The sequence below is a fragment of the Ostrea edulis genome, chromosome 9 (assembly GCF_947568905.1).
Source record: "Ostrea edulis chromosome 9, xbOstEdul1.1, whole genome shotgun sequence".
NCBI lineage: Eukaryota > Metazoa > Mollusca > Bivalvia > Ostreida > Ostreidae > Ostrea > Ostrea edulis.
In genome coordinates, this window is record NC_079172.1 from 64,020,191 (window position 1) to 64,047,534 (window position 27,344).

At 35.1% G+C, this 27,344-nt stretch overlaps 1 protein-coding gene across 1 annotated transcript; it reads left to right on the forward strand.

The window, feature by feature from the left end:
* Window positions 1–6,794: 6,794 nt before the first annotated feature.
* LOC125659784 (delta-like protein 3) lies at window positions 6,795–8,470 on the forward strand. Its single transcript, XM_048891571.2, has 3 exons — window positions 6,795–6,881; window positions 7,472–7,702; window positions 8,357–8,470. Exons 1-3 carry the CDS (start codon window positions 6,806–6,808, stop codon window positions 8,365–8,367), a joined length of 318 nt encoding a protein of 105 aa, XP_048747528.1. The 5' UTR covers window positions 6,795–6,805; the 3' UTR covers window positions 8,368–8,470.
* The last annotated feature ends 18,874 nt before the right edge of the window (window positions 8,471–27,344 follow it).

Here is a 27,344-nt window from a genome sequence, read left to right on the forward strand (position 1 = left end):
TATTTTCTTTCTCTGCTGATTGGACTAGTATGAACGCACTGTCGGGGATGAAGACCCCTAAACAGTTCAGGTTGGTTGATTGTATATTGTTTAACGTCCTTCTCGAGAATTTTTCGCTCACATGGAGACGTCACCAATACCCGTTAAGGGCTACAAAACTGAGGCCAATGCTCTGCGCTTACGGCTTTTTAGCAGGGACTTGATTGTGACATACCGTTTGTGACACGGGGTCTCGGTTTTCACGGTCTCAATCAATTATTAACTTTCCGAGGCGGGCTGGTTTAGGTCGCCTGAGTCGCTGGGGTGACCTATTCCTATATTTAAGTCATTCGTTAACAATTGAACTGTTTTAAATGCCTGATAACTTCCCTCCCAAATTTGATATGAAACGGCTTTGGGACAAGGGGGGCATAAATGGTCAATTTCAGAACTCGTGCAATTCTGGCGCCTTTTGGGCAAGGCAAAAATTCGACCAATATTTTAAAAAAGATCTTCACTTCAACCACACATTTGTAAGAAAAACAAAATGCTTAAAATTGTAAAATTCCACAATACCAGGGGTAGAGGTTCTGACTCGAGGATAAAACCAAATTTGGCATGTACAGTATAGTTAGTGTTCATGTGTAAGCCATTTAAATAACAATTTAAAAATGATACTAAATTCAAACGAAAGGGACGGATTTGGTAACGGGGTGAATCAAAAATGGTCGTTGTGATTAAATGTCTATCTTTTGAAAGACTTCTTCAGTTTTGATGATACATTTATAAACTAAATGCATATTTAGGAAAAGTACATTTGTATAATTTAATAATGATGCTTTATTTAGAGAAGGTAGCTCAAGTAGTGCATTATACCATTCTTCCCCGGGGCATTCTGAAATAAAAAAAATATATATACTCATAATGGTACATACAATCAAAGATAAGAATAAAATGATAGGTTCCGTGATCATATACAATGTATAACAAAGTGGTATTTAAAACAATTATGGGGGTCAATGTTCATGGTGTGGAAGAGGTACATGTAGTACAGAGGGAAAGGGGCGGATATGGAAAGATATACATATATATATATATATATAAATTTAGATAAGGATGTACTAAATTTGTGGATTAAGCAATCCCAGGGTTTTGATTCTAGGGCGGATCCAAATTAGCCACATAGCGTTAACGAAGTTCATCACAAGTGTGGTAACGTGGGGGGGGGGGGGGGGGGGGTTGTATTTTATAAAAGAACACGTCTTGTTTTTACAGTTGCTGAACATTGGAATTTTACTTTGATATGCCGAACTAGAAAATCATTATAGATTTTGTAGCTCTTTTGTCTAACTAGTGGTACTTAAATAATAAAGGTCTATTTAGCAAGACCTCTTGGGAGGCCACCGATAGCCACAGCATTTATCAGCATTTACTAATAGTACTTTCCTCATTACTTATCAGTAAATATCAGAACTCCCAGTACAAACTACAGTAAATATCAGCAATTTTCAGCACCAACAGAAATTATCCGTACCAACAGTAAAATTATCACTAATTATCACAACTTATCAGCACCAACAGCATAATGTAAAACTTATACAGTACCAATTGTGATGCACCAGATGCGCATTTCGACAAATAATGTCTCTTCAGTGATGCTCAACCGAAATGTTTGAAATCCGAAATAACTATGAAGTTTTAGATCTAAATATAGCCAAAAACAGCGTGCCAAAAAAAGTGGAGCCAAATTCGTCCAAGGATAAGAGCTATGCATGAGGGAGATAATCCTTAATTTTGAAATGAATTTCTAAATTTTGTAACAGCAATTAAATATACATCCGTATTTTCAAGCTAGTAACGAAGTACGAAGTACTTAGCTACTGGGCTGTAGAGACCCTCGGGGACTAACAGTAATTATCAGCCAAAACACCCCCGACACTCTCAGTACACCTTCCGTCCAGTAGTGTAAGCATCCCATGTCGGTCACACCTGCATCAGGTAAACGGAGTAATCCGCTGTCAAAGTCAGTGTGTAAAGAATGACCATACAATTGGAACGAAACACGTCAGACAGCATTTGACGCAATGATAGGTTGTATTGGCAAACAGATTGTTAAAACGACCATAGCATTTGCAAAAAGCTTACTTAAACGAGACTGTTGAAACCCTTGCAACATCAAACTGTTTGTCAGTAGCCTGCCCTGATTAAAAAAAAAAAACCGGATCATACGCAAGACAATATCTTGCGAATCGAATCAGTTGAGATGTACATACACACCATATACAGGTGATAATGGAATATTGCTACATGAATATGGGATGGCATCAACCAATTAACATAATCATGTACACGACGATCAAATGTCAGAACAGAATATAGGAAGTTGACGATGGAGAAGTTGAGATCATCCCGTTAGTCATAAAGTTGAGTTAATTGGGATATATCGAATCGACATACGAATGATTGATTGATTGTATCTAGTTTAACGTCACTCTCAAGAATTTCTCACTCATGTGGGAACGTGACCTACGAATGAAAATGATTGTTAAGAGATAAAACGTCGTCGATATTGTTGAAACCCCTGTAACATCATTTGGTTTGTCAGTAGCTTGCCTCGATTTAAAAATTGATCATACACAGAACAGGCTCTTGCATATCGAATTAGGTGAAAGGCATAAACACCACACGCAGGTGATAATGGGACATTGCTACATAAATATAGGAAGTAGACGATGTAAAAGTTGAAATCATCTCGTTTGTCATAAAGGTGAGTTTTTAGTTTGCCGTTAGCATCTACATGTATGTTCAATCATAAAAGTATCCAGGTACGAAACAGATATTGAAGACTTGATGGTGTCTTTTATTTCGAGTTCACGGGGATATATCGAATCGACATATGAATGAAAATGATTATCGTTGATAGATAAAACGTCGTCGATATATCTAAATGCCGAGTTAAAAGTCACAACTTGAGATTTTTTTCTTCTCATGTAGAATCATTTGAATAAATTCTGACTTATCAAAGAATAAGAACAGGTCAGTTAACAAAGGAGCACAATTTGTACCCATAAGAATTTCAACAGGCTGCAACTCAATCCTCGGTAGTGTGTGATTCAATGTTAAATAGCGTGTGAATCAATGTTCAGTAGGTTGTGACGTCACTAGTATTCAGAGAGTGGATGACGTCACCATGTTCAGATAATGAATGACCTTGTTACCAGAAGTTTAGTAATGGGAGAAGCCACTATCACACGATGTTCTACTAGTGTATGACCTTACTATGATTCAAACCACATCAATTTTAGAGGCAAAACTGAATTTCATCAGTGTGAGAAAGAATTTGTAGGACCAAGACATAGACGAAAGACATCAAACTAATGTCAATCAGCAATGCTTACTTGAGATGAACTGGAAACCAAGTGTTTTTTTTCAAAATTGATTATCTACATTCTCCAGAATGCTACCATTTGACTATTGGCAACACAAATCAATTGAAAAACAGACATCTGACCAGTGACAGATTTCTCGAATTTCGTAAGCAAAACTGTCGATGTGTGCAATGGAATAGTTTTTTTTTTCTTCATGCATGTTGAACTAAAATCATTTACAAGATGATGTAAAAGAAGATAGACAAGACTGATGTACCTATGGAATATGAAGATAAGGAACAGGGATCAATCTCATAACTCCTATAAAGGTGAAGATAAGGAACAGTGATCAATCTCATAACTCCTATAAAGGTGAAGATAACGAACAGTGATCAATCTCATAACTCTTAGAAACATTACAAAATAGAGGGTTGAGCAAACACGGACTCCTGGACATACCAGAGGTGGGACCAGGTGTCTAGAAAGAGTACGCATCCCCTGTCGACCGTTCACACCCGCCGTGAGCGCTATACAAAATGAATTGACTTTGTACTATATCTAATAAATTTTTGAAATTATGAAATCAATAATGATTATCTACTAATATGTAGAATTTTCGGTAAGCATAAATATCGATCATCGCAGCCCAAAGAAGTAACGGGTACCCACAAACTGCGATTTGATATGGGAATGAAAGAAAACCGAACGACACAAAATCAAACGAAACAAACACTACAATCGAAATCTAATGAGACAAAGTTGACTAAAACTTTTAAGTTATTTGATTTTTTGTTTCGTTTTAATCTCGTATCTTGGTATACAGATACCTAAAAAGAATTCTTGAAATGAAATGTGAAATAAAGAACAGTGATCAAACTCATAACTCCTGTAAGCAGTTGAGCAAACACGAATCCCTGGATATACCAGAGGTGAGATCAGGTGCCTAGGAAAAGTAATCATCACCATACTGTCGTTGTGAATGCTTCACAAATAAATTCAAACGAAGGGAGTAGCAGTTGATGTATGCATTTCTTTTGTCAGTTTTGTTCTCGTTGGTCAGTGAACTGAAATGGTCGTGAAATCTCATTAATATATAAACAATTATCTACAGTCATTTAATTCTAATTTCTAATAGAAGTGCGTTTGCATTTGAGATATACTGTTCGTTATTTTCACCTTTCATAAATCAAAATCTATTGCTATTTTTATTATTCGACACTTGATTTAATTTGATTATAACGACCTGTAGCGGATACTGCGTGCAATTCTAAGTGTAATTTGTTCACATCTTGATATCCTCCTATATATGAAACTTTTTAATGTGATGTATTATCCCCTGGATGTAAATGGAAGGATTTGAAAACGCACAGCGTACTGTTTACCATTTACTGTTGCGCATATATCTTATATCCATAACCAACACTTGGAATTCATAAACTCAAATTATTTATAAAATAAACATTGTCAATATTGCTGTACCCTATTACACTGAAAAGCAGTGTTTCCTGTATGAAAGGTGAAGTATACAAATAGTGATCAATCTCACAACTCCTATAAGCAATACAAAATAGATAGTAGGACAAACGCGGACCCCTGGATATACCAAAGATGGGATCAGTTGCGTAGGAGGAGTAAGCATCCTCTGTCGACTGGTCACACCCGCCAGGAGCCCTATATCTTGATCAGGTAGACGGAATTATCTGTAGTCAAAGTCAGTGTGCCAAGAACGGCCTAACAATCGGTATGAAACACGTCAGAAGGCATTTTACCCAATGGTGGGTTGTACTGGAAAACTAGATCGTTAAAACGACCATAGAATTTGAGAAATGCTGACTTCAAACGAGTCTACCCTGCACCCTCAATTTGTTTGTCAGTATCCTGCTTCGATTTAAAGATTGACCATAAGCAGAACAAGCTCTTGCGTATCGAATTAGCTAAGAGATATACACACCATATGCAGGCAATAATGGTTGACAATGGAGAAGCAGAAATCATTCCTTTTGTCAGAAAGTGGAGTTGTTAGTTTGCCGTTAATATCTACTTTCAATAAAATATCTAAGTGTGAAGCAAAAGTGGACGACTCTGTGGTGTCTTTATTTTGAGTTCACTGATATATCGAATCAACATATGAATGACAATCATTATTGTTACTAGATTATACGTCATCGATATGATTAAATTTCGAATTGAAGGCCATAGCAAGAGATTTTTTCTATTCATGTAGAAGTTTTGAATACAATTCTGCTTCAGGGGAATATGAAAACAAGTCAGTTATCAAAGCAGCACAATACTGTTTTGGAAGATCTGATTACCAAATACTATGAAAATGATATCAATGAGGAACTCAGCATATTTTTCATTTCAACTTTGGGGGGCTTCCTTGGCCGAGTGGTTAGAGCATTGCGCTCAAAATCACACGGCCTCTCACCTCTGTCGGCGCGGGTTTGAATCCCGCTCGCGCCGGTAAGTGAGAAAGTTTCCCAGTTTTCTTTCGGAAGGTCGGTGGTCTCTTCCCAGGTACATTGTATCTGGGTTCTCTCTTCCACCAATAAAAACTGGGCGCCACCATATAACTTAAAAATTGTTGAGTGTGGCAGAAAACATCAAAACAAACAAACAAACAAACATTTCAACTTCGGAGTAGTTGTACGTATAATCAGAGTGGCGTTTAACAAAGCAATTCTTTGGTGTTTTTTTTTATAATTCAGAATGATAGAAAACGAAGAAAGCGGGAATTTGAACTAAACGGGGAAACCATTGGATCTCTCAAGAGAGATATTGCGAATTTATTACTACGTACAATGTCTGACACGGTATCGGGATCAAGAATCAAACCTTGTATTTTGTTTTTGCAGAGTAAACACCCTAACTGCTAGTCGTTAACGTTAACATGACCTTTAAAATGATTATATACGTCGACTTTAACACGACAGGTACCTTTAGAATGGTTATCTATCGCGACGTTAACACGTCAAGTATCTCTACAATGATTAGCTATCCTGGTGTTAATACGACTGTTATTATTAGAATGATTATTTATCTCGAACTGTATTCGAAATGGACTATTTTTAGAGTTAAAAATTATATAAGTATATCTTGTGAAATAGCTGATTAAGAAAAATGGACCAACATTATTTCATACACTCTCTGAAATCTAGGAAAAGTACATTTCATCACTCTAATTTCAATTAATTTTATCTGGATGTAAATGCATTTTAGTATTTCACTTTGTTGAACTGAGCAAGCTCTACAAGGTGTGGTTAAATTGCATTGAACGATCTACTGTTATCATTGAATGAAATCAAGTGAGGATTAATGTCAATAATTATAGATTTTATCAATCTCAGATGCAATTATAGTCAGGTGAATTGAATTTTAGAAAGTGTCGGTGCAGCATGCTATATATTGAGAAACATCCAACCCCTGTCACTTTACGGAAAAAGTGAACGGAACTGACAATGTTACAAGCAATGGTCGGCGTCTCCTTTGCAGTACTTGCTTTGATATCAACAAATTTAGCGGACATCGGTGCACGTAAGTACTTTTATCTATATACTATAAAGTTTTGACATCGAAACTGAAATATCACCACATTTAAAGCATACAGTTCAGAAGGAAGTGAGTCCCGCCCTGTCCTATATTGACCGCCTAAAACATGTATATATATACACATATATATACTAGTGATCTATCTCAAAACTAAAAGGAATATAAAATTAAGAGCTAGTTAACCATGGACATCTGGATATGTATTAGAGGCAGAATTAGCTGACTAGGAGGAGTAACCATCCCCCGTCGATCGATCATACCCACCGTAAGCCGTGCATTTTGTTTAGGTAAACGGAGTAATTTGTAGCTAAAATAAAATTTGCAAAATGCGGACTTTAAACGGGACTGTTGAGACACTTTTAACATCAACTGGTTTGTCAGTAGCCTTTCATTCAATTGATATTGAACATTCAAATCATATTTCCTAAATATAATATATATTGTGGTTCGCTAAAGGAAGAAATATTTTCATTTAATTATGTAGATATCTGTTGTTAGTATAGTCAATGTGGTGTCATGTAAATAGTATTGCAGTACAACATTTAATTTACAATATATTTACTGTTAAATTTCAGTCGCTCAATCCTTCAATGCTTGTGATCCGAACCCGTGCTACAATGGTGGAGAATGTGAGGTCATAGGCTCCTCGTTTGAATGTAAATGTCCTCCCTACACTCTTGGAAGTAGATGTCAATACATCGGATGCGTCATTACCGGATGTGCAAATGGCGGTACATGTAGTCAAGTCTCTACTCCAGCTGGGATATGCCTCTGTCCTCCAGGGTGGGGTGGATACAGCTGTGAAGGTTTGCGGTCATGATTTAATCCATTATCGTTTCTATAACATTTAGCAAGCTTAAAATGAAGTGAGGTTTTCTTCTGGTTCTTCTTTGATAATGTCTTGAGAAAATGGCTTAGAATATCCGCTTTTTTTTTTTTACTGATAGCTGATAATATTTGTTTAATTTTCCGTTCACTTCAATCGTCCATCATGCTTTTATATGTATTTTACAAATATTGTTGAACGGAAGGTGTTCTTGTTAGTCTTATAAGTCAAATAATAAATAATTTCAAAATGTAAATTCTATAAATTGCTGAATTTTGTTTCTGAAGAAACACTTTTCTAAGGAATGCTTTCTTGCTAAACTTATAAGTCAGGTATTAAGTAATTTCAAAATGTAAATTATATTAAGTGTTGAACCTATCATAGATTAAGATGACATGCCAGTTTGTTTAAGTAACGTACTCTATGACATATTCTTCTTTGAATGTGTAAGATTTTGTGCTAACACTGCCACCCTTGGGTGTTGGTTCATGTATTTACGATGTCATATCAGTAAACCGGAAGAGAGAATTGGAAATAGCTGTGAAACTTAGCTTTTATAGATATTGTATCTTGACTTGAATTGTGGCAGTGAACAAAACCCGAGGTATTTCTAATGTGTGGTATGCTATTTCAGATCTTCTTTAGGATTCCAACTGAATTGCCTGCCACCGTTTGATGACAACACTAGCAACTCAGAAGAATGCATATGTTTTAATAAAGTAGAATCGGCATTAAAATATTGATTTATTTCTTAGTTATTGTTATATTATTCTCGTAGCTGATCGTTTTGGAAAATTTGTCGAGTGATGTCATTCACAAGAAACATTGGCTCCTTTGTTAGGTGACCTGTTCTATATTCATATGAAGCAGAATTTATTAAAAAACTTCTACCCGAGAAGAAAAAATATCTTGCTGTGGCCTTCAATCTGACATTTAGATACATCGACGACGTTTTCTTTATTAACAATAATAACTTTCATTCATATGTCGATTTGATATATCCCTGTGAGCTTGAAATAAAATACACCACAGAGTCGTCCACTTCTGCTTCATACTTAGATATTTTATTGAAACCAGACATTAACGGCAAACTGTCAACTCAACTGTATTGCAAACGGGATGATTTCAGCTTCGCCATCGTCAACTTCCCATATTTAAGTAGCGATATTCCATTATCACCTGCATATGGTGTTTATGTTTCTCAACTCATTCGATATACAAGAGCTTGTTCTGCATATAGTTAGCTTTTTAATCGAGGCAAGTTACTGACAAACAAGCTGATTGTAGAGGGGTTTCAACAGTCTCGATTTAAGTCAGTATTTAGCAAATTCTATGGTCGTTATAACGATCTAGTTCGTCAATACAACCTATCTTTGGGTCAAATACTGTCTGGCGTGTTTAGGGATAATTCCGTTTACCTGATCAGGATATAGGGCTTACAGCTGGTGTGACCGGTCGACAGGGGATGCTTACTCCTCCTAGACACCTGATCCCAACTTTGGTATATCCAGGGGTCCGTGTTTGCCCAACTATCTATTTGCATAGCTTATAGAAGTTATGAGATTGATCACTGTTCGTTATATTCACCTTTCATGGGTCCATCCGCAACAATAATAATGTTATATAATACTTAAGATTTGCGAACGGTAGAACACCCTTGTAATCGATACGCTTCTAAATAATTCATAGGTTTTGCCAAATGATATTGTTTCTTTTTAAGACGACAAAAACGAAGAGTTTATTAAATATATTGAAACTTAGTGGTAACACACTGTTGTTCCTGGCCTCGGAGGTTTGTTACAATCGTGTTTTACTGTAGATGTTTCTTTGAACCTCTTTTTACCCGGCTGTGAAGGCCGTCTTATATTGTAAGAGTTAACTGTATCTCAGGTCCTCTTTTAATCATTGCACATGTAGGAAATAACTTTCACTAATCACTTACTCTTATTCTGATGATCATTTAAATCTGATCACTTCATCTCTTGTTCTGATGATTATTCAAACCACTATATCTGATCACTTCATCTGTAGTCAAAGAAATATGTCATACATATTGTTATGCTTTGCTTTAATTTTCCCTATTCTAAACTAAATATAAAAGATAGATTTGATATTAACAGTATTCCGAACTTCCACACATATAATAGTACTGTAGAGCATGAAAATCGTGCTTTCATCAAATCTGTTGGCATTTTCATGGGCACAATATTTATTCTAAGTAGTGAGCGAGGCTAGGTTATCGGACAGACAAGCATTTAATGAAAATACGCTATTAAGTAGTAAGCTAGACGAGGTTATCGGACAGCCGAGCATTTACATGAAAATACACAAACAATGCAAGAATAGTTTAGCAAATGTGACATTGTTTTGAATACAATACATCTTAAAAACAATTGAATGTGTACCTTTAATATACCACTAACCTCACAGCCATAGGTTATAGTAGAAAAGAGAAGAGATAACAATTTTTTCAAACTTCTTTTCATTAGAATATTTTCTGTGTGTTTTACCTTTTGACCGAACATTCAAGTGTCGTTCGTCAATTGATTTCACACAACCGAGAAAGGAGCGGAATTTTGGTATTCAATAAAAACTGATGACTCCATGGTATATGATTTCAAAAGGGATGAAAAAATAACTGCTGAAACCCTGGAACATAAATGACCTCAATATAAAATCTGACTATACGGAAAACAAGCTCTTGCATATAAAGTCAGTTGAGAGATGTAAACACGATATGCAGGTGATATTGTAATATTGCTACATAAATAATGGAAATTGTCAGTTTGCCGTTAATATCCATTTTCAATAAAATATCTAAGTATGAAGCAGAAGTTGGTTACAGCTAAACAAGTTGATGGTACGGGATTTCAACAGTCTCGTTTAAAGGCAGCATTTCGCAAATGCTATAATTGTTATAACAATTTAGTTTGCCAATACAATCTATCATTGGGTCAAATGCTGTCTGACTTGTTTCATACCGATTGTTAGGCACTCTGATTTTGACTACGGATGATTGCGTTCACCTGATCAAGGTATAGGGCTCACGAGGTGTATGACCGGTCGATAGGGGATGCTTACTCCTCATAGGGACCTGATCCCACATCTGGTGTGTCCAGAGGTCCGTGTTTGCCCTTCTATCTATTTTGTATAGTTGATAGGAGTTATGAGATTGATCACTGTATTAATCAAAATTCACTAGCGTGTAGCTGAATGTTCACTAGTGCGAGACTCAATGTTCAGTTGTGTGTGACGTCACTGTATTCAAATTATTAAAGTTGATGACGTCACTATTGTACCACAATTAATATCCCCTTGTTACGAGAAGTTTAGTAATATACGAGACCACAATTAGTCGATGTTCAAATAGTATATAGCCTCATTATTACTCAATCCTTATTAGTTTCAAAGGCAAAACTAAAGTTGATCAGTAGGAAAACGAATTTGTAGGACCAAGGCATAGACGAAAGATATCAAACAAATATCAGTCAGCAATGCTTACTTCAAAATTGATTATCCCTAATGCTACCATCTTATTGGCAACACAAATGAATTTTAAAAAAACAGACACCTGACCAGTGGCAGATTTCTAATTTCAAATCTCGTAAACAGAACTGTCGATATGTGCAATGTAATAGTTTTGTCTTCTTCATGAAAGAAGAAGATAACGAACGGTGATCAATCTTACAGCTCCTATAAAGGTGAAGATAACGAACAGTGATCAATCTCACAGCTCCTATAAAGGTGAAGATTACGAACAGTGATCAATCTCACAGCTCCTATAAAGGTGAAGATAACGAACAGTGATCCATTTCATAACACCTATAAGCAATACAAAATATTGTGAGCTCTATATCCTGACCAGTTATCCGTAGTCAAATTATTGTGCCAAGAACGGTCTAACAATCGGTATGAAACACATCAGACAGCATTTAACCCCATGATAGGTTGTATTGACGAACTAGATCGTTACAACGACCATATATATGCTGAATTTAATTGAGACTGTTGAAACCCCTGCACCATCATCTTGTTTGTCAATATGTTGAACTGGAATTCATTTTCAAGATGATGTAAAACATGATAGACGAAAATGATATACTTATGAAATGAATTGACCTTGTACTGTGTCCGGGTAGCGCAGAGGTAGCGCTCTCGTTTCTCGCCGCTGCGACCCGAGTTCGATCCCATCGATCGGCAGGGGTTGTATGTGATAGGGTATGGCGGCCGCCTCTCGGACACATGGGTTTTCTCCCCAGGTACACCGCCCTTAGCGCAAACATCCGTGCATCAAAGGACTGCATTGGAAATAAGCTTTCGAACTTTCATGGGTTATCCTTGGTATATGTATGTATGTTTTGTTTTATGTATGTACCGAATAAATATTTATTTATTTATTTACTATACGTAATAAATGTTTATACATAATAAAACATGTAAAAGTGGACTTACTTATATTATGAAATCAACATTTATTATCTACTGACATATAGAATGTTCGTAAAGTATAAATATTCGTCATCGCAGCCCAAAGAAGTAACTGTGATATGAAATAAACATGAAAAAGAACCCAAACGAAACCAAATCAACGAAACGAACCCCTACAATCGAAACCTTACGAGGCAAAGTTAACTTAAAGTTTTTTGTGATTTTTTTTCCTTTCGTTATAACCTCGTATCTTGGTATGCAGATACCTAAAATGAATTCTTCAAATGAAATATAAATTATAGCTCCTATAAGCAATACAAAATAGAGAGTTTGGTAAACACAAATTCCTTGGTATAGCAGAGATGAGATCAGGTGCCTAGGAAAAGTAGTTATCACCATACAGTCGTTTTGAATTCTTCACAAGTAAATTCAAACACAGAGGATGCACAATAGCACTTGATGAATGAATTGTTTTTATCAATTTCTTTCTCTTCGTTCAGTGAATTGAAATGGTCGTGAAATATTGTAATATATAAGCAATTATCTGGGGTTATTTATTTCTAATAAAAGTGCGTTTGCATTTGAGATAGAACATTTTTGTTTTGTTTTGATGTTTTCTGACACACTGAACAATTTTTCAGTTACATGGTGGCGCCCAGTTTTTATTGGTGGAAGAAAAAACCCAGATACAATGTACCTGGGAAGAGACCACCGACCTTCCGAAAGAAAACTGGGAAACTTTCTCACTTACCGGCGCGAGCGGGATTCAAACCCGCGCCGACAGAGGTGAGAGGCCGTGTGATTTTGAGCGCAATGCTCTAATCACTCGGCCACGGAGGCCCCGAGAGAGATAGAACAAAGTTTATTTCTATTTCTATTATTTGACACTCGCTCGAATTTGATGAGAACGACCTGTAGCGGATACTGCATGCAATTCTAAGTGTAATTTAGTCACATCTTGATATGTATTATCCCCGTCATGAAAATTGAAGGATTTGAAAATGCACAACGTAATGTTTACTATTTACTGTGGTGCTTTATCTTATATCCATTAACAACACTTTGAATTCAAAAGCAAAAATTACTTATGATATACAAATGGTAAATATTGTTAAATCCTATTACACAGAAAGGTTTGTTTTCTGTATGAAAGGTGAAGATAACGAATAGTGATCTTTTTCACGATTCCTATAAGCAATACAAAATAGATAGAAGGACAAAGGCGGACCCCTGGATATACCAAAGGTGGGATCAGCTACCTAGGAGGAGTAAGCCTCGTCTGTCGACTGGTCACACCCGCCATAAGCCCTATACCTTAATAAGGTAAACGGAGTTATCTGTAGTCAAAATCAGTGTACCAAAAACCGTCAAACTATTGGTATGAAACACGTCAGACTGCAATTCATCCAATGATATGTTGTACTGGAAAACTTGATGGTTATGCCGACCATAGAATTTGCAAAATGTGGACTTTAAAATAGACTGATGGAACCCTGCACCATCAATTGCTTTGTCAGTATCCTGCTTCGACTTAAAAACTGACAATATGCAGAACAAGCTCTTGTGTATCGAATCAGCTGTGAGATATAAACACCATATAAGGCAATAATGGAATAATTCGTGGTGCTTCATCTACAACTAGTGACGTCTCAATCTAAGTGAAAAATTTCTCGACGGGATGTAAAACAAATATACAAAAATAGCAACAGCAAATAAGCAATGAACCGTGATAGGTTAATGGACAGCTGAACATTTGATGAAAATAGGCTAATAAGTATTAAGGGAGGCTAGGTTATTAGACAGCCGAGCATATACTTGAAAATACACAAACAATGAAAGAATGATCTAGCAAATGTGACAAAGTGTAGAATTGCATACCTCTTAATAACGATTGAATGTGTACCCTCAATACCCTACTCACCCCACAGCCACACGTGACAGTAAAAGAGAGAAGAGATACAGTTTCTTTCAAACTTATTTTCATGAGAATATTTTCCGTGTGTTTTCCCTTTTAACACAAAATTCGAGCCTCGTTAGTCAATTGGTTTCACACAACTGAGAAAGGAACGGAATTTGGTTTTCAATGAAAACTGATGACTCCATGGTAAAGCATTTTGAAAGGGATGAACAGATAACTGCTGAAAGCCCTGTAACATAAATTACCTAGATTGAAAAACTGACCATACAGAAAACAAGCACTTGTGTATCAAATCAGTTGAGTGATGTAAAAACTATATGCAGGTGATAAGTTAATATTGCTACATAAATATGGGATGTTGACAATGGAGAAGCAGAAATAATTCCGTTTGTCATTAAATTGAGTTGTTAGTTTGCCGTTAATATCTACTCTCAATAAAATATCTAAGTATGAAGCAGAAGTGGACGACTTTGTGGTGTCGTTTATTTCGAGTTCACTGGGAAATATGGAATCGACATATGAATGCAAATTATTATTGTTAATAGATTATGCGTGGTCAATATATCTAACTGTCGAAATGAAGGCAACATAAAAACAATTTCTTCTCGTGTATAAGTTGTTGAAGAAAGTCTGCTAAATGGGAATACAAAAAACTTCACCTAACAAAACAGCACAATTGGTGCCCATGGGGATTCAAACATACTGTTATAAGACCTGATCACCAAATACTACGAAGATATTGACAATGAGGGAATCCAACATATTTTTTATTTCAACTTCAGAGTATTTGTGCATGGAATCAGAGTGGCGTTTGACAAAGTAATTTTTTGGATAATTTGAATTTTGGAATTCAGAATGATAGAAAATGGAGAAAGCGGGAATTTGAACTAACCGGGAAGTCATCGGATCTCTCAATAGAGATAATGCGAATTTATTACTACGTACAAATGAACAGTGTCTGACACGACATCGGGATCAAGAATCAAACCTTGTATTTTGTTTTTGCAAAGTAAACACCGTAACTGTTAGTCGTTAACATGACTGGTACCTTTAAAATGATTATAAACGTCGATTTTAACACGACAGGTACCTTTAGAATGGTAATCTATCGCGACGTTATCACGTCAAGTACCTCAACAATGATTATATTTCCTGGCGTTAATACGACCGTTATCATTAGAATGATTATTTATCTCGAACTGTTTTTGAAATGGAGAATTTTCAGAGTTATAAATTATATAAGTATATCTTGTAAAATAGCTGATTAAGAAAAATGGACCAACATTATTTCATACACTCTCTGAAATCTAGGAAAAGTACATTTCATCACTCTAATTTCAATTAATTTTATCTGAATGTAAATGCATTTTAGTATTTCACTTTGTTGAACTGAGCAAGCTCTACAAGGTGTGGTTAAATTGCATTGAACGATCTACTGTTATCATTGAATGAAATCAAGTGAGGATTAATTATAGATTTTATCAATCTCAGATGCAATTATAGTCAGGTGAATTGAATTTTAGAAAGTGTCGGTGCAGCATGCTATATATTGAGAAACACCCAACCCCTGTCACTTTACGGAAAAAGTGAACGGAACTGACAATGTTACAAGCAATGGTCGGCGTCTCCTTTGCAGTACTTGCTTTGCTATCAACAAATTTAGCGGATATCGGTGCACGTAAGTACTTTTATCTATATGCTATAATGTTTTGACATCACAATTCAAATATCAAATTTACCACATTTAAAGCATACTGTTCAGAAGGATGTGAGTCCCACCCTGTCCTACATTGACCGCCTCAAACATGTACATATATACACATTTATATACCAATGATCTATCTCAAAACTAGAAGGAATATAAAATTAAGAGCCGGTTAACCACGGACATCTGGATATGTATTAGAGACAGAATTAGCTGACTAGGAGGAGTAACCATCCCCTTGTCAATCGATCATACCCACCGTAAGCCGTGCATTTTGTTTAGGTAAACGGAGTAATTTGTAGCTAAAATAAAATTTGCGAAATGTGGACTTTAAACGGGACTGTTGAGACACTTTTAACATCAACTGGTTTGTCAGTAGCCTTTCATTTAATTGATATTGAACATTCAAATCATATTTCCTAAATATAATAGATATTGTGGTTTGCTAAAGGAAGAAATATTTCCATTTAATTATGTAGATATCTGTTGTTAGTATAGTCAATGTGGTGTCATGTAAATAGTATTGCAGTACAACATTTAATTTACAATATATTTACTGTTAATTTTCAGTCGCTCAATCCTTCAATGCTTGTGATCCGAACCCCTGTTACAATGGTGGAGAATGTGAGGTCATAGGTTCCTCGTTTGAATGTAAATGTCCTCCCTACACTCTTGGAAGTAGATGTCAATACATCGGATGCGTCATTACCGGATGTGCAAATGGCGGTACATGCAGTCAAGTCTCTACTCCAGCTGGGATATGCCTCTGTCCTCCAGGGTGGGGTGGATACAGCTGTGAAGGTTTGCGGTCATTGTTTAATCCATTATCGCTTCTATAACATTTAGCAAGCTTAAAATGAAGTGAGGTTTTCTTCTGGTTCGTCTTTGATAAAGTCTTGAGAAAATGGCTTAGAATATCCGCCTTTTTTTGCTGATAGATGATAGTATTTGTTTAAGTTTCCGTTCACTTCAATCTTCCATCATGTTATTACATGCACTTTACAACTACTGTTCAACGGAAGGTGTTCTTGGTAACCTAAAGTTAAATAATAAATAATTTTAAAATGTAAATTCTATAAAGTCTTGAATTTTGTTTCCGAAAAAAAAACCAACAACTCTTTTCTAAGGAATGCTTTCTTGTTAAACTTATGTAAGATATTTTAAAAGTAATTGCAAAATATAAATTATATTAAGTGTTGAATTTTGCATCTGAAGGACAGTTGTTTGAAAATTGGACGATCAAAAATAAACGTTTGAAAATTACTTTCTTTATAGGAATCTATTATAGATTTAGATGACATGCCCATTTGTTTAAGCAACATACTCTATGACATATTCTTCTTTAAATGTTTAAGATTTTATTCTAACACTGCCACCTTTGAGCGTTGGTTCATGTATTTACGATGTCATATAAGTAAACCGGAAGACACAATTGCAAATAGCTGTGAAGCTTTGCTTCTATAGATATTTTATGTTGACTTGAATTGCAGCAGTGAACAAAATCCGAGGTATTTCTAATGTGTGGTATGCTATTTCAGATCTTCTTTAGGATTCCAACTGAATTCCCTACCACCGTTTGATGACAACAATGGCGACTCAGAAGAATGCATATGTTTTAATAAAGCAGAATCGGCATTAAAATATTGATTTATTTCTTAGTTATTATTATCTCATTCTCGTAGCTGATCGTTTTGGAAAATTTGTCGAGTGATGTCTTTCGCAAGAAACATTGCCCCCTTTGTTAGCTGACCTGTTCCTATATTCATATGAAGCAGAATTTATTCAAACACTTCTACATGAGAAGAAAATATCTCTTACTGTGGCCTTCAATTCGACATTTAGATATATCGACAACACGTTTGTCTATTAACAATAATAACTTTCATTCATATGTCGGTTCAATATATCTCCGGGAGATCGAAATAAAAGCACCACAGAGTCGTCCACTTCTGCTTCATACGATATTTTATTGAAAGAAGACATTAAAGGCAAACTGACAGCTAACCTGTATGACAAACGGGATGATTTCAGTTTCTCCATCGTCAATTTCCCATATTTATGTAGCAATATTCCATTATGACCTTCATATGGTTTTTATATCTCTCAACTCATTCGATATGCAAGAGCTTGTTCTGCGTATAGTCAGTTTTTAAATCGAGGCAAGCTACTGACAAAGAAGTTGATGGTACAGGGATTTCAACAGTCTCGATTAAACTCAGCATTTAGCAAATTCTATGGTCGTTATAACGATCTAATTCGTCAATGCAACTTATCTTTGGGTCAAATACTGTCCAACGTGTTTCATACCGATTGTCAGGCGGTTCTTGGCACACTGATTTTGACTAGGGACAACTCCGTTTACCTGGTCAGGATATAGGGCTCACGGCGTGTGTGATCTGTCGACAGGGGATGCTTACTCCTTTTAGGCACCTGATCCCGCCTCTGGTATATCCAGTTGTCCGTGTTTGTCCAACTATCTATTTGTATTGCTTATAGGAGTTATGCAATTGGTCACTGTTCGTTATCTTCACCTTTCATTGGTGCATCCGCAACAATAATGATGTTATATAATGCTGAAGATTTGCAAACAGTAAAACCAGCTTGTAATAAATACGTTTCTAAATAATTCATGCGTATTGCCAAATAATATTTTTTCTTTTTAAGACGACAAAAACGAAGATTTTATTGAATATATCGAAACTTGGTGGTAACAAACTGTTTCTACTGGCCTCGAAGTTCGGTATAATCGTGTTTTACTGTAGATGTTTCTTTGAACCTCTGTTTACCCGACTATGAAGGCCGGTACTTATTGCTAGATTTTACTGTATCTCGGGTGTTCTTTTAATCATTGCACATGTAGGAAATAACTCTCACTAATCACTTACTCTTATTCTGATGATCATTTAAATCTGATCGCTCAATCTCGTGTTCTGATGATTGTCCAAAACCGCTATACCTGATCACTTCATCTGTAGTCAAACAAATCTGCCGTACATTTTATTATGACTTTGATCCTCATTTTCTTTAGTTGAAAGTGAATAGATGACATCAATTTGATATTGAAAAGATTTCGGACTTCCTCATGGACAATATCGGTCTAGTGCATGAAAACGGTGTTTTCGTGAAATTTTTACGTTGGCAAAAGTATTTATTCTTTCTCAATAGACATGTTTTTGTATTATCATGGAACATAATTTCTTCAAAACCTACATGAAAAGAAGAACAACCCCGTACTGCGGTGATTAGCTCGATATTTAGATGAAGACATAAAGATAACGAACAATGATAAATCTCATAACTTCTCTAAGGAATACAAATTAAGAGTTGGGTAAACACGGACCCCTGGACACACCAAAGGTGGTATCAGATACATAGGCGTAGTGAGCATTCCCTGTCGACCGGTCACATTCACCCTGATCCCTATATTTTGAACAGATGAACGAAGATAACGAACAGTGATCAAACTCAACTCAAATAAATCATTTCAACTACATTATCATGCGGCAGAATGTATTCAAAACCTTGTACATGAAAGGGAAGAAATTCTTGATATGAACACACACATCGATGATTATCTTTTAACAATAATCATTTTCATTAAATGTTGAATGTTTTATCCCAGTGAACTCGAAATGAAAAGCAGAAGAGACTTTTCACCATCTTTGTCATTATCATATGTTTACCGAGATTAACAACAAAGTAACAAATCCTCATTTCGACACAGCAGATGATTTCACAATCTCTATCATCAACTTCCATATTTGTATAGACATATTCCATTATCACGTGAAAATGACGTTTATGTTTCTCACCCAATTGAATACCTTAGACCATGTTCTTTGTAAGAGAAGTTTAGAAACCAAGGCAGGGTACTGGGAAATAAGTTGTAGTTAGATGAATTTTAACAGTCTCATTTAATGTCAAGTAAACATCCCGCGAATTCTACCACATAGATATCTTACTTGGAAGTACATGTGAAGAGGTCGAGTGCCATATGACATGTTTTGTACCAATATCAAGGTCGCTTTTACAATTTGATTTTGCATACCAATATATCTGTTTACCTGATAAAAAAGAGGGGTCACCGTGGATAAGATCGGTCCAATAGCACTTGGCAATCCGCAGCTAAATGGATATTTACTATCTAGTAATCAATCTTTGGTCAGTATCAATTAGCAGAGAGCAGACGGTATGCTCAAATCATACATATGTAATTTGGAATTGATATGATATTCTTAACACTATATAATTATTTGAGTACATTTGTCAAGAGTTGATGAGGTGGAAAAAGAATAAAAAATTCTAAAAAAAAAAAAAAAAAAAAACAAAAAAACAACCACCAACATCTCTTTTTAGTTACTGTGCAATGTTATAATATACTATTACAAAAATGTGACGCCAAAGAAGAGAGAAGATAACGTCACTATTAAGCCATGTTCAGATAATGAACAATTTCCCTGTAACAAGAAAATTAGTAATGTGTGAAACCATAATTACTCGATATTCAGTTAGTGTATGTCCTTACTATTACTCAATCGTTATTAATTGTAGAGGCAAACTTAAACTTGATCAATATGAAAAAGAATTTGTAGGACCAAAACACAGACGAAAAACACAAAACTGATGTCAGTCAGCAATGCTTACATGTACATGTACTTGAAATGAACTGGAAATCATAGGTTTTTTTTCGAAGCTGATTATTTACATATGAGTGAATGCTACCATCTGATTATTGACAACACAAATCAATTGAAAAACATACACCTGACAACTGGCAGAGTTTCCATTTCAAAACTCGTAAACAGAACTGTCGATATGTGCGATGGAATAGTTTTCTTTTCTTGATGTTGAACTGAACTTCATTCCAAGATGACGTAAAATATAATAGACAAGACTGATATACTTATAATATGAATTGACATTGGACTGTATGTAATAGATTTTCATACATAATAAAACGTGTAAAAGTTGACTTATGAAATTATGAAAGCAACTCGGATTATCTCCTAATATGTAGAATTTTCGTATAAATATCCATCATTGCAGGCCAAAGAAATAACGTGTACCTATCAACTGTGATAGGAAATCGAAATGAAAGAAAACCAAACGAAACCAAATCAACGAAACGAACCCTACAATCAAAACCTAACGAGGTAAAGTTAGCTTGAAGTTTTAAGGTATTTGATTTTTTCGTTTCGTAACGTATCTTAGTTTACAGATACCTCAAAAAGAATTCTTCATCAAATTTTCATCCATGGGGATAATGCATCACAGTAAAAAGTTTCATATAGACGATCGTAACGATGTGGTTAATTTAGACTTAGAATTGCACGCAATATCCGCTAGGGGTCGGTATCATCAAATTAAATCAAGTGTCGAATAATGGAAATACCAATAGATTTTGATATATATCAAATGCAAACGCATTTTTATTAAAAATTAGAATTAAATGAATGCAGGTAATTGCTTATATGCTATGATATTTCACGACCATTTCATTTCATTGACCGAAAAGTACGAAACTGACCAAAGAAATTCCTGGAACATCTGCTGTTTTGTAACCACTGCGTTTGAATTTACTTGTAAAGCATTCAAAACGACAGTATGGTGATGATTGCTTTTCCTAGACACCTGATCTCACCTCTGGTATATCCAATAATTCGTATTTGCCCAACTCTGTATTTTGTATTGCTTGTAGAAGTTACGAGATTTATCATTGTTCGTTACTTCACATTTCATTTGGAGAATTCTTTTTGAGGTATCTGTAAACTAAGATACGACACGAAACGAAAAAATCAAATACCTTAAAACTTCAAGCTAACTTTGCCTCGTTAGATTTTGAATGTAGGTTTGGTTTCGTTCGGTTTTCTTTCATTTCGATTTCAAATCACAGTTTATGGGTACACGTTATTTCTTTGGCCTGCAATGATGGATCATATTTATACGAAAATTCTACATATTAGGAGATAATCCGTGTTGATTTCATAATTTCATAATATACGTAAGTCAACATTTACACGTTTTATCATGTGTAAAAATCTATACGTACGGTCCAATGTCAATTCATTTCATAAGTATATCAGTCTTGTCTACTATATTGTACATCATCTTGAGAATGAATTTCAGTTCAAAATGAATAAAGAAAACTATTCTATTGCACATATCGACAGTTTTGTTTACGAAATTTGCCAGGGGAACTCTGCCAATTGTCAGATGTATGTTTTTCAATTCATTTGTGTTGTCAATAATCAGATGGTAGCATTCATTTATACGTAAATAATCAGTTTAAAAAAAAAACTTGATTTCTAGTTCATTTCAAGTACATGTACGTGTAAGCATTGCTCACTGACATTAATTTGGTGTTTTTCGTCTGTGTTTTGGTCCTAGATATTCTTTTTCATATTGATCAAGTTTAGGTTTGCCTCTACAATTAATAACGATTGAGTAATAGTAAGGCCATACACTAACTGGATATCGATTAATTATGGTTTCACACATTATTAATTTTCTTGTTACAGGGAAGATTTTCATTATCTGAACATGACATAATAGTGACGTCATCTTCTCTCTAATAATTTGAACATTGACTCACTCTCTAGTTAACATTCAGTCACACGCTTGTGAACATTCAGTCACACGTTAGTGAACATTCAGTAACACACTAGTGAACATTCAGTCACACGCTAGTGAACATTCAGTCACACGGTACTGAACATTGAGTAATATTCTACTCTATATTATGTATTTGCGTCTTAAATTTGACGTGGCCTTGACACGAGTGCGGCACAAACTCAATACCTCCCGATTACGAAACAAATGCTCAACCACTGACTTACCGGACCAGTCTGTTTATTGGTGTCTAGTTACGTTTATGGTGACGTTGGCGTCACATTCTTGTACTGCTATATCATAACATTGCACAGTAATTAAAAGAGATTTTGGTGGTTGGTTTTGTTTAGAAAGTGATATTTTTAATTCTTTTTGCACCCTTTTAACTCTTGACAAATGTACTCAAATAATTATATAGTGTCAAGAATATGATATCAATTCCAAATTACATATGTATGATTTGAGCATACCAACTGCTCTCTGCTAATTGATACTGACCAAAGATTGATTACTAGATAGTAAATATCCATTTAGCTGCGGATTGCCAAGTACTATTGGACCGATCTTATCCACGGTGACCCCTCATTTTTATCAGGTAAACAGATATATTGATATGCAAAATCAAATTGTAAAATCGACCTTGATATTGGTACAAAACATGTCATATGGCACTCGACCTCTTCACATGTACTTCCAAGTAAGATATCTATGTGGTAGAATTCGCGGGATGTTTACTTGACATTAAATGAGACTGTTAAAATTCATCTAACTACAACTTATTTCCCAGTACCCTGCCTTGGTTTCTAAACTTCTCTTACAAAGAACATGGTCTAAGGTATTCAATTGGGTGAGAAACATAAACGTCATTTCCACGTGATAATGGAATATGTCTATACAAATATGGAAGTTGATGATAGAGATTGTGAAATCATCTGCTGTGTCGTAATGATTTGTTACTTTGTTGTTAATCTCGGTAAACATATGATAATGACAAAGATGGTGAAAAGTCTCTTCTGCTTTTTTATTTCGAGTTCACTGGGATAAAACATTCAACATTTAATGAAAATGATTATTGTTAAAAGATAAGCATCGATGTGTGTGTTCATATCAAGAATTTCTTCCCTTTCATGTACAAGGTTTTGAATACATTCTGCCGCATTATAATGTAGTTGAAATGATTTATTTGAGCTGAGTTTGATCACTGTTCGTTATCTTCGTTCATCTGTTCAAAATATAGGGATCAGGGTGAAAGTGACCGGTCGACAGGGAATGCTCACTTCGCCTATGTATCTGATACCACCTTTGGTGTGTCCAGGGGCCCGTGTTTACCCCACTCTTAATTTTTTATTCCTTAGACAAGATACGAGATTGATCTTTGTTCGTTATCGTCACGTTTTCATCTTAATATCGAGCTAAACACCGCAGTACGGGGTTGTTCTTCTTTTCATGTAGGTTTTATGTTCCATGATAATACAAAAGGATGTCTATTGATAAAGAATAAATACTTTTGCCCATAGATTTACCAATATATTTTACAAAGACACTGTTTTCAAGCACTACACAAATATTATCTGTGAGGAGTCCGGAATCTTTTCAATATCAAATTGATGTCACTATTCACTTTCAAATAAGGAAAATGAAAATCCAGGTCATAATAAAATGTATGACAGATTTCTTTGAATACAGATGAAGTGATCAGGTATAGTGGTTTGAACAATCATCAGAGCAAGAAATGAAGTGATCAGATTTCTCGCACAATCACTCATCTCTAATTCTGATGATCATTTAAATTCTATAACCAGTACAAATAGATAGTTGGGCAAACTTGGATATACCAGAGGCGGGGTCAGGTACCTAGAAGGAGTAAACATCCCCTGTTGACTGGTCACACACGCCGTGAGTCCTATATCCTGATCGGATAAACGGAGTTATCCCTAGTCAAAATCACTGTACCACGAACGGCCTAACAATCGGTATGAACACGTCAGACAGTATTTGACCCAGAAATAGGTTGTATTGACGAACTAGATTGTTATAACGACCATTGAATTTGCGAAATGCTGACTTCAATCGAGACTGTTGAAACCCCTCTACCATCAGCTTGTTTGTCAGTAGCTTGCCTCGATTAAAAAACTAATTTTACGCAGAACAAACTCTTGTAGATCGAATGAGTTGAGAGATATAAACACCATATGCTAGTGACAGTGGAATATTTCTACATAAATATGGGAAGTCGACGATGGAGAAGATGAAATCATCCAGTTTGTCATACAGTTGAGTTGACAGTTTGCCGTTATGATCTACATTCAATAAAGTATCTAACTATAAACGACGTCGATACATCTAAATGTCAAACTGAAGGCCACAACAAAATATTTTTTTCTTCTCACGTAGAAGTTTTTGAGTAAATTCTGCTTCATAGGAATATAGAACATGTCACCTAACAAAAGAGCCAATGTTTCTTGTGAATGACACCACACAACAAATTTTCCAAAACGATCAGCGACAAGAATAATATAACAATAACTAACAAATAAATCAATATTTTAATGCCGATTCTGCTTTATTAAAACACATGCATTCTTTTGAGTCACCATTGTTGTCATCAAACGGTGGTAGGGAATTCAGTTGGATTCCTAGAGAAGATCTGAAATAGCATACCAGACATTAGAAATACCTCGGGTTTTGTTCACTGCTGCAATTCAAGTCAAGATACAATATCTATAAAAGCTAAGTTTCACAGCTATTTGCAATTGTTTCTTCCAATTTACTGATATGACATCCTACATGAACCAACACCCAAAGGTGGCAGTGTTACAATAAAATCTTTTTCTTTTTTTTTTTTGTTTTTTTTTGTTTTTGTTTTTTTTGGTTTTTTGTTATTAAGTGCATCATATTATATACTTTTATAGGTAAGTTGTACAATGGATGTATAATCACTCATACCAACCATTCATACTCCACTCATACATACAATAAAATCTTACACATTCAAAGAATGTGTCATAGAGTACGTTACTTAAACAAATGGGCATGCCACATTAATCCATGATAGATTCCTATAAAGAAAGTAATTTTCAAACATTTATTTTCTATCGTCAAATTTTGAAATAACTGTCCTTCAGATGAAAAATTCAACACTTAATATAATTTACATTTTGAAATTACTTAATATCTGACTTATAAGTTTAGCAAGAAAGCATTCCTTAGAAAAGTGTTTCTTCAGAAACAAAAATCAACGCTTTATTGAATTTACATTTTAAAATTATTTATTATTTAACTTATAAGGTTACCAAGAACACCTTCCGTTGAACAGTATTTGTAAATTACATGTAATAACATGATGGACGATTGAATTGAACGGTAAATTAAACATATACTATCAGCTATCAGCAAAAAAGCGGATATTCTAAGCCATTTTCTCAAGACTTTGTCAAAGAAAAACAAGAAGAAAACCTCTCTTCATTTTAAGCTTGCTAAATGTTATAGAAGCGATCATAATGGATTAAATAATGACCGCAAACCTTCACATCTGTATCCACCCCACCCTGGAGGACAGAGGCATATCCCAGCTGGGGTAGAGACTTGACTACAGGTACCGCCATTTGCACATCCGGTAAACACGCATCCGATGTATTGACATCTACTTCCGATAGTGTAGGGAGGACATTTACATTCAAACGAGGAACCTATGACCTCACATTCTCCACCATTGTAACACGGGTTCGGATCACAAGCATTGAAGGATTGAGCGACTGAAAATTAACAGTAAATGTACTGTAAATTAAATATTGTACTGCAATACTATTTACATGACATCACATAAACTATACTGACAACAGATATCTACATAATTAAATGAAAATATTTCTTCCTTTAGCAAACCACAATATCTATTATATTTAGGAAATATTATTTGAATGATCAATATCAATTGAATATATCTATTATATTTAGGAAATATTATTTGAATGATCAATATCAATTGAATGAAAGGCTACTGACAAACCAGTTGATATTAAAAGTGTCTCAACAGTCCCGTTTAAAATCCGCATTTCGCAAATTTTATTTTAACTACAAATTACTCCGTTTACGTAAACAAAATACACGGCTTACGGTGGGTATGATTGATCGACAGGGGATGGTTACTCCTCCTAGTCAGCTAATTCTGCCTCTAATACATATCCAGATGTCCGTGGTTAACAGGCTCTTAATTTCATATTCCTTCTAGTTTTGAGATAGATCACTGGTATATATATATATATATATATATATATATATATATATATATATATATATATACATGTATATATATATATATATATATGTATGTGTGTGTGTGTGTGTGTGTGTGTGTGTGTGTGTGTGTGTGTGTGTGTGTATGTATGTATATATATATATAGGTTTGAGGCGGTCAATGTAGGACAGGGTGGGACTCACATCCTTCTGAACAGTATGCTTTAAATGTGGTAAATTTAGTATTTGAATAGTGATGTCTAAAACTTTATAGTATATAGATAAAAGTACTTACGTGCACCGATGTCCGCTAAATTTGTTGATAGCAAAGCAAGTACTGCAAAGGAGACGCCGACCATTGCTTGTAACATTGTCAGTTCCGTTCACTTTTTCCGTAAAGTGACAGGAATTGGATGTTTCTCAATATATAGCATGCTGCACCGACACTTTCTAAAATTCAATTTACCTGACTATAATTGCATCTGAGATTGATAAAATCTATAATTAATCCTCACTTGATTTCATTCAATGATAACAGTAGATCATTCAATTCAATACAATTTAACCACACCTTGTAGAGCTTGCTCAGTTCAACAAAGTGAAATTCTAAAATGCATTTACATCCAATTAAAATTAATTGAAATTAGAGTGATGAAATGAACTTTTCCTAGATTTCAGAGAGTGTTTGAAATAATTTGGGTGTGTTTTTTTAATCAGTTATTTCAT